This window comes from Eurypyga helias, unplaced genomic scaffold, assembly GCF_000690775.1.
Source record: "Eurypyga helias isolate BGI_N326 unplaced genomic scaffold, ASM69077v1 scaffold26599, whole genome shotgun sequence".
Taxonomy (NCBI): Eukaryota; Metazoa; Chordata; class Aves; order Eurypygiformes; family Eurypygidae; genus Eurypyga; species Eurypyga helias.
Window position 1 is genome coordinate 1725 of NW_010274312.1, and position 7668 is coordinate 9392.

The 7668-nt window shown below is 47.1% G+C and overlaps 1 protein-coding gene across 1 annotated transcript; it reads left to right on the forward strand.

Moving 5' to 3' along the window:
* Positions 1-525: 525 nt before the first annotated feature.
* Positions 526-6111, forward strand: ATP6V1B2 (ATPase, H+ transporting, lysosomal 56/58kDa, V1 subunit B2; the record flags this gene model as incomplete). Its single annotated transcript, XM_010159790.1, has 13 exons — positions 526-581; positions 1272-1370; positions 1970-2063; positions 2157-2234; positions 2753-2892; positions 2976-3077; positions 3444-3541; positions 3754-3877; positions 4298-4448; positions 4826-4908; positions 4999-5103; positions 5471-5600; positions 5710-6111. Coding segments are annotated over 13 exons (1403 nt in total), but the record flags the coding sequence as incomplete, so codon positions are not given.
* Positions 6112-7668: the final 1557 nt, after the last annotated feature.

A 7668-nucleotide genomic window follows, 5' to 3' on the forward strand; every position in this document is an offset into this window, starting at 1 on the left:
TTTAAAATATGAGCCTTATGATGAGGTGGCTAGCAGTGCCCTTCTATCAGGTGTTAATCCTGGAGTTAAGCCAGGATAACCCAAGAGCAGGAGGAGTTTGGCTAAACTGAAATTCAGCCTTTTATAGTATAATGCATTGACCTTTTCTTGGGAGACAGGAAGGGTATTCCAAGGTTTCCTCTTATGTCGAATGTCAACTCTGCATTGTGTTGGTGTTTCTGGTGGCATCCATATTATCCCTGGATGTAGACTTGTGGTGAATTTCTGCGACAGAGAAGAAAATGGCAATAACATATATCTTAGTGTTACCTCAGGTGCCTTGCAAGTCGCAGCAAAAAATGCTGGCCGCGCAATTCCATACCTAATCCTGCTTGTAGAGTTCCTAATAAACATAAAAGCGATACAGAGCTGGGCCCCAAATTTTCAAACCTGAGGCTGGTGATAGGGATGAAACTTGAAAAGCTTTATGTGGGCTATTTCTGATGTTCTGAGGAGGTTCCTGACCTGTGGCTTGCTTTCTTTCAGCTTATAAAACTGTATCGGGTGTGAATGGTCCCCTGGTCATCTTGGATCAAGTTAAGGTAAAGATGTAGATTATTAATGAATGAAGCTTTTTGAGGGAGAGTTTACAGGGAAAGCTGTGACAGGTTAAATCCAGGCTGTGGTGAAATTCATGGGTCCACTGAGCAATTTTAAGGCAAGAGCTGTTTCTGACTGCCGAGATAAATGAGAATACGCAGGTTGCTGTGGAGTTACCCATGTCCTGGAAGAAAGAGGAAACATTGTTCAGTTTCACCAAAATCCCCAAAACATTGTCTAAACTCAAATGTAGAACTGTACACACTCACTTCATTCTTGACCTTTTTGTTACCAAAGCCCAAGTACTCTCCAGAAGGGAACTAGAAGCGCCTTTGACTTGGTTCCAGATGACTGGCAAGTTGCCGGGAAGGCAAGTGACTGGTGCTGTCTACAGGCAAAAGCCAGCTGTTCTCGTCAGGCCTGGCACTGTGTGTCAGGGCTGCTGGGGTTTTTAGAACAGGTCCTGACAGCTCTTTCTGCGGCCTCCACCTCTGAGCGAATGTTGTATGGTCCCTGCAAAAAGGGCTTTGGCCTGGTGGGTTTTAGTTGCCTTACGACGAGTTTTGTTCTGATTACAAAATTAGTTTTCAAGAAATGTAGTAGCTGCTAAGCTTAAGCTTGCTTGAAACTGATAATTTTAATGTTGTGACTGTTCTTTAATGTTTTCCACCGTCTTTCTTGCACGTTTTCAGTTTCCCAGGTACGCGGAGATTGTCCACTTAACTCTCCCTGATGGCACGAGAAGAAGTGGGCAGGTGCTGGAAGTCAGTGGCTCCAAAGCCGTAGTTCAGGTACGACTGGGGACCGGAGTGTCTCCTGTTGCAACAGGAAAGTAGTTTGTTAACTGGCATATGTCTGATCTGTCTTGTGATACGGTCTTCTGGTGCTGTAAGTTTAAAAAAATCACCTGCTGCTTCATGCCACTTGAGAAGATTGCCAACTGGAGTACAGTGGCATTGTATTTGCATCCTCCCTAGATCCCTTTGCCGCTCCATTAGCGGGATCGTACTGTAACTGTATGGTATTTGATTCCAGATAATGCCTCTGCTGTGTGGATGCAGGTATTTCTTCTAAGCAGCTGTTTCCTGTTGATACTAATTCTTATCTCAAGAACTTTACCCTGTTGGCAAAGGGAAAGACTTGAGATCAAAGGAATGGCACCGGGTTCATTGGTTGCTGCTGGTGCGCTTCATGAATTTTATTTAAAGTAGGTTTTCTGTGATGTTTTGTACTGGGGAGCTGCTCTTGAACTCCCTTGCTTGCCAAGCGCTGCCTTGCTTTTCTGCCCTCTGGCTGATGTTCTCAAGCTGTGAAGCAACCTTCTAGTGTGTTATTTTGTAAAGCACAATGCTTACTTTCTCCTGTGGCTCTTTTTCTGGTATGTTTACAGGTATTTGAAGGAACTTCAGGTATTGATGCTAAGAAAACATCTTGCGAGTTCACTGGGGATATTCTTCGAACGCCTGTCTCCGAGGATATGCTCGGTCAGTGCTTGCATCTTGCATTGAAGAATGACCTACGCACTGACTGATTGTCACAGTAACTCACACTTTGATTTTTATCGCTGTTTCTTGTAGGCAGAGTATTCAACGGGTCAGGGAAACCCATAGACAGAGGCCCCATTGTTCTGGCTGAAGATTTCCTTGACATAATGGGTATGTTCTTAATCCATTTCTGGTGCGGAGTTAAAGGCAACTCTGGTGTTTCTGGTTTCTGAATGTTACCTTAGTTCTGGCTTTGAACATAGGGTGTAACTGTTGTGGAGGGGGTCTAATCTTATTTTTAAGTATGTATGTGGCATCAAACTCAAGTCATTAATTTACACATGTGCAGGGCAATGAGGTAGCAGAAAATAACTGTTTTCAGTAATGCTGGGAAGCTGTTCTTTGAAGTACTTGTAGACCATCTTATTTATACAGGCTCCAAAGATAAAAAGCTGATAACCTGACAGGCTTTTCTGGAAAGCACAGTAACCGTTCACATGACCGTAGAACGGCAGGGCCTTGGGGTGTACAGAAGGCTCAGTTTGACCTGGGGCATCTAAAGGTTTGTAGGTCTGGCGGTGGGGTTTGCACCTTGTAGCATGAGCCTTAGATCGGTGCTCCAGGTCAGTGGTAGCTTGATCATGCTTCAGACATGTACATGGAGTAACACGTTCTCTGAAATCTCACAGGTCAGCCAATCAATCCCCAGTGCCGTATCTATCCAGAGGAAATGATCCAAACTGGCATTTCTGCTATAGATGGTATGAACAGTATTGCCAGGGGGCAGAAAATCCCCATATTCTCAGCTGCTGGCTTGCCCCACAATGAGGTGAGTACTCAAAGCTACTCTAGGCAGTCAGTGGCAAACAGAGCATCAGATACACAGATGGACTGAAACGTTCTTCTCCCTAGATTGCAGCTCAGATATGTCGCCAAGCTGGCTTGGTGAAGAAATCCAAAGATGTGATGGACTACAGTGAAGAAAACTTTGCCATTGTGTTTGCTGCTATGGGTGTAAGTCAATATTATTGGAGGAAAAGGATGCTTAAGTGATAAATAAGGCAATGCTGAGAGTAGCTGAAGGTTACTTTTTTGTTCTGAGTAGGTCTCTTATATAACTAAAGAGTGTTAAATTGGGTGGCTGAATAGCTGAAAATGCCAAGTGGCCAGAAGTACTGTAACAAGGTGTGTCTGATCAGGGACAAGTACCTGAAACTTTAAAATTTCTAACCTGGGATTCTATAAATAACTCATTCTGGGAATGTAGGGGAGTCTTCATGATACAGAGAGCTTTGCTCGTGGATTATTAATGGGGTGTTTAGACCTTAATATTCTGTCAAGTGCAAAATCTGGCACTGATGCCTTGGTGTTGTGATTTAGGTGAACATGGAAACTGCTCGGTTCTTCAAATCAGACTTTGAGGAAAATGGGTCCATGGACAATGTGTGTCTGTTCCTGAATTTGGCCAATGATCCAACGTAAGTAGTTCCACTGTGGTGGTTGGGAAAAGACTGAGAAGTGAGTTGGAAGCTGCAGCCTCGCTGTCAGGCGTGACGTACCTTGGTGTTTACGAAACGCCCATATTGCAGTTGGTGCACACACCTGACTTTCAGAGGATTTAAATACGTAAACCTGGACTGTTACCCTGCAGCTTTCAAGCACTTAAATGAGCCGTGTTGTTCCGTTTCAGCATCGAACGCATTATCACGCCTCGTCTGGCTCTGACAACAGCCGAGTTCTTGGCGTATCAGTGCGAGAAGCATGTGTTGGTCATTCTGACGGATATGAGCTCCTACGCTGAAGCTCTGCGAGAGGTAGGCCTTTCCTAGCTCGCTGTTGGCAGAAGGGGTTTGTACTATAAAGTGAGACCGTGAGCTCCTGCTCAAGCTGCTACAATTAGTATTCATTAGTGTTCTTAAATAGCCAGTGAGGCTTTCAGTTATTCATTGATTGCCTCGGATTGTGTTCAGCAGTCAAAAAGCTGTTGCTTCTGGTACAGCTATACCCATTTGACTGTATTTCAGCAGTTTGCTGTCAGAGTTTCTGATTTCCCTTGGCATCTTGTCTCATCTCACACTGTTGCGGTGACGTGCCTCTCAATGGAGGTTTGCGTGGCTGTATTTTGGTATCGCCTGCAGGGAGAAGTACTTCAAGTCACTAGTGCAGCTTAGGGGAGACAGCGGGTCGGTGCAAGTGATCTGACTTCTTGGAAACGTTTTTCTGGCTTGCCTCAGGTATCGGCAGCTAGAGAGGAAGTGCCTGGCCGTCGTGGTTTCCCCGGCTACATGTACACGGACTTGGCTACTATATATGAGCGCGCTGGGCGTGTGGAAGGCAGGAACGGCTCCATTACCCAGATTCCTATTCTTACCATGCCCAATGATGGTGAGTTACTTTCGAGTGTGTGTAATAAATAGCACTTTAAAGGGCTCCTGTAGAGCACGCTGCCTTATTTTGGACACACAGGGAGACAGGAGGTCCTGTGGCCTTCAGGCTTCCGTTTGAATATTGCAGTCCTTAGCTGCCTTCTGTGTGTTGCTAACAGGAATGCTTTGCCCATTCCATACTTCAGGACTATTCTCCGGCCTTCTAACAGAAATGCTTATCACTAATCCTTGCATAAGAGCACTTAGTGGGTACTGGCTATGGGGGGTACTAACTGATGGTGTTTTACTTCAGAAGTCAGTCATTCAACTGCAAAAAGCTGCTGTATCAGTGCTAAAATGGATATAAACCATCAAACCACTGTGTTTTTTCCACAGATATTACTCATCCTATCCCTGACTTGACTGGATACATCACTGAGGGACAAATCTATGTGGACAGGCAGCTGCATAACAGGCAGGTGTGTACCATACAGGCTAGAACATACTTCAAAAAGTACAGAGCAACTTTAAGTATTAATGTTGAAATCTTGGATGTGCTTTTCCTCCAGATTTACCCACCTATCAATGTCTTGCCCTCCTTGTCTCGACTGATGAAGTCAGCTATTGGAGAGGGTATGACCAGGAAGGATCATGCTGATGTATCCAACCAACTGGTATGTAAAAACCTTTTCAGAGAAGCAGAGTTGTATTTCAGATGTACCTCTCACTAAACAGCCTGCAAAGAACTGAATGCAGAATGCTCCTGAGGCTGCTTTACACAGATTTACAGTGGTCGGGGTTGGAAGGGACCACTAGAGACCATCTAGTCCAACCCCCTGCCAGAGCAGGATCCCCTAGAGCAGATCACACGGGAACAAGTCCAGGGGCTTTAGAGGAGCTCTTTCCTTCAGCCCACCTCACCGCCCAGTGGTCCAGGGCTTTAAAGCATTGGCTGAGTGTTTAGTGAGACCCTTTGGGTTTGGGTGGAAATAGCTTCGTGGGTGACCAAGGTGACAGCATTTCTGTTTCCGTCCCTTCTAGTACGCCTGCTATGCTATCGGGAAGGATGTGCAGGCTATGAAGGCTGTGGTTGGCGAGGAAGCTCTTACCTCAGATGATCTTCTTTACCTGGAGTTTCTGCAGAAGTTTGAGAAGAACTTCATTGCTCAGGGTAAGTGAACTGACTTCCTGGAGCGTCGCAGTGCGTGTAGTCTCCTAGGAGACCTCGGTGGTGAGATGCTTTCCTGCCCCGTATTTCAGTCTGCGGCTGCTTTCTGCAGGTCCTTACGAAAATCGCACTGTTTACGAGACCTTGGACATCGGGTGGCAGCTCTTGCGAATCTTCCCTAAGGAGATGTTGAAGAGAATCCCTCAGACAACACTGGCTGAATTCTATCCTCGAGATTCAACTGCAAAACACTAGCCCCAGCTCCATCCCTAACTCCTCGCTCTGTGAAATGCTGTTTGTTTTCTTTTTCATGTGTTGGTGTTGACTTGTCGCCCGTACCATTAAAACCGAGAATAGGTGACACTTGTGCCAGTGTTTCGACGTACACTGATACCAGTTTTTAAAATATCCCTTCTTCCAAAGCCTGGATCTTCAGGAATGTATTTAGACCAGCTCTTAACACATGTGCAATAGCTATCGGGAAGCTTTTGGAACTGGACCTTTTGTAGGCATTTCAGGGGGATGTGAGGATTACCAGAAATTGCAAGTCTTTACTTTCAGCCCGAGAGCGCGTGGTTTAGAAAACGTGAAAAGAGCAAATGTGACTCCTTTTGTCCAGAGCATCTGCTCAGTCTGACGATAGACCAGATGGCGCTGCTGCCGTGCCTGGAGACCGGGCTGACGCGTGGGAAGCGTGGTGCAGGACACCTTTCTGAAAGAGCAGAGTCGCTGATTTTTCAGCTGTGGCTTAAACTTCAAGGTGTGCGTGACCTGAGGATGCTGCAGGCATCCCGGGGGCTTTTGTCTCACAGGTCACAGGCCAGTGGGTTGCTACCTGAGGGTAGCATGGTAAAGCTTAATTACTGAATTAAAGGGTTTAAATTGAAGCTTGTGGAGTAACTTTTTCCCCACTTACCCTTTTCCTTTGAATTCTGGAAAGGCCAGAGACCCAAGCCAGCAGCTGAAGCATTCTGAGGTCAGTAGTGCCCCAGTGGGCCACACTGGGAAATCCCAAGGGTTTGTGCTGCTCCTGAAGGGGATTGAGAGATGGGAAGGTCTCTTGCACCTGACACAGCGGTACTGTGGGAGATCAGCTTTCAAAGTACGTCTTGTGCTGAACGCTGCGACAGGAGAAAGCAGCGGGATGCATGAATGGATATTTTGAATTCTGTTATAACGCATGCTCTGGGCGGCACCGGGACCGGGGTCGGGTTTGGAACCGCTGTGGTGTGCGCTGCGGGCAGAGGTTTGGCCAGCCAGCCCGATGTTCCCAAACACCGCAAACCTGGCTCGTCATTTCCGTGTTGGCTTTCCTGTTCCCAGGTGGTTCCGATGAGGACCCGAGCCCAGTGCTGGCAGGCTTACTTGCTTTTTTCCAGGCTTACTGTCGTCTAAGCTCTGGTCTAGCTAACCAAAGCATGTTGCACCTCTCTGAACGCCCTCAGTGCTTGTCTGGGAAGGTGCTAAGGTGACTCGAAGGACGGCGTGCTAATTCCAGCGCTCCCTGACGTCCCCTCTGTGCAGTCCTTGCGGTAGTTTGTTGTGTTCTCTGTACCTTCGACGCAGTGGCAACTTTACTCCAGTGCATTCCACCCTAAAGCTGTGTCATGTCTATTTTTCTTGAGGTAGGGATGGGAGGTTGGAAGTGTTGGCATGAGAATACTTTAATGTAGAGAATATCTAAATAAATTAAATATGGAAGATGTTGAACAAAATGGAAGCTTTTGTCGTTCTGTTGTTACAACCAGCTTCGGGGCTGGTGGCAGGGGCTGAGGTGCCCTTTGCCACTGGGAATCCTCTGTGTGGACAGAACTGCTCCATAATGTGCTGTATCCTGGGCTGGATCCAGAGCAGCGTGGCCAGAGGGGTGGGGGAGGGGATTCTCCCCCTCTGCTCAGCTCTGGGGAGACCCCCAGGAAGTTCTATGTCCAGCTCTGGGGTCCCCAACAGCAGGAGGACACTGAGCTGTTGGAGTGAGTCCAGAGGAGGCCACGGAGATGCTCCGAGAGCTGGAGCCCCTCTGCCATGGGGCCAGGCTGGGAGAGTTGGGGGGTTCAGCCTGGAGAAGGGA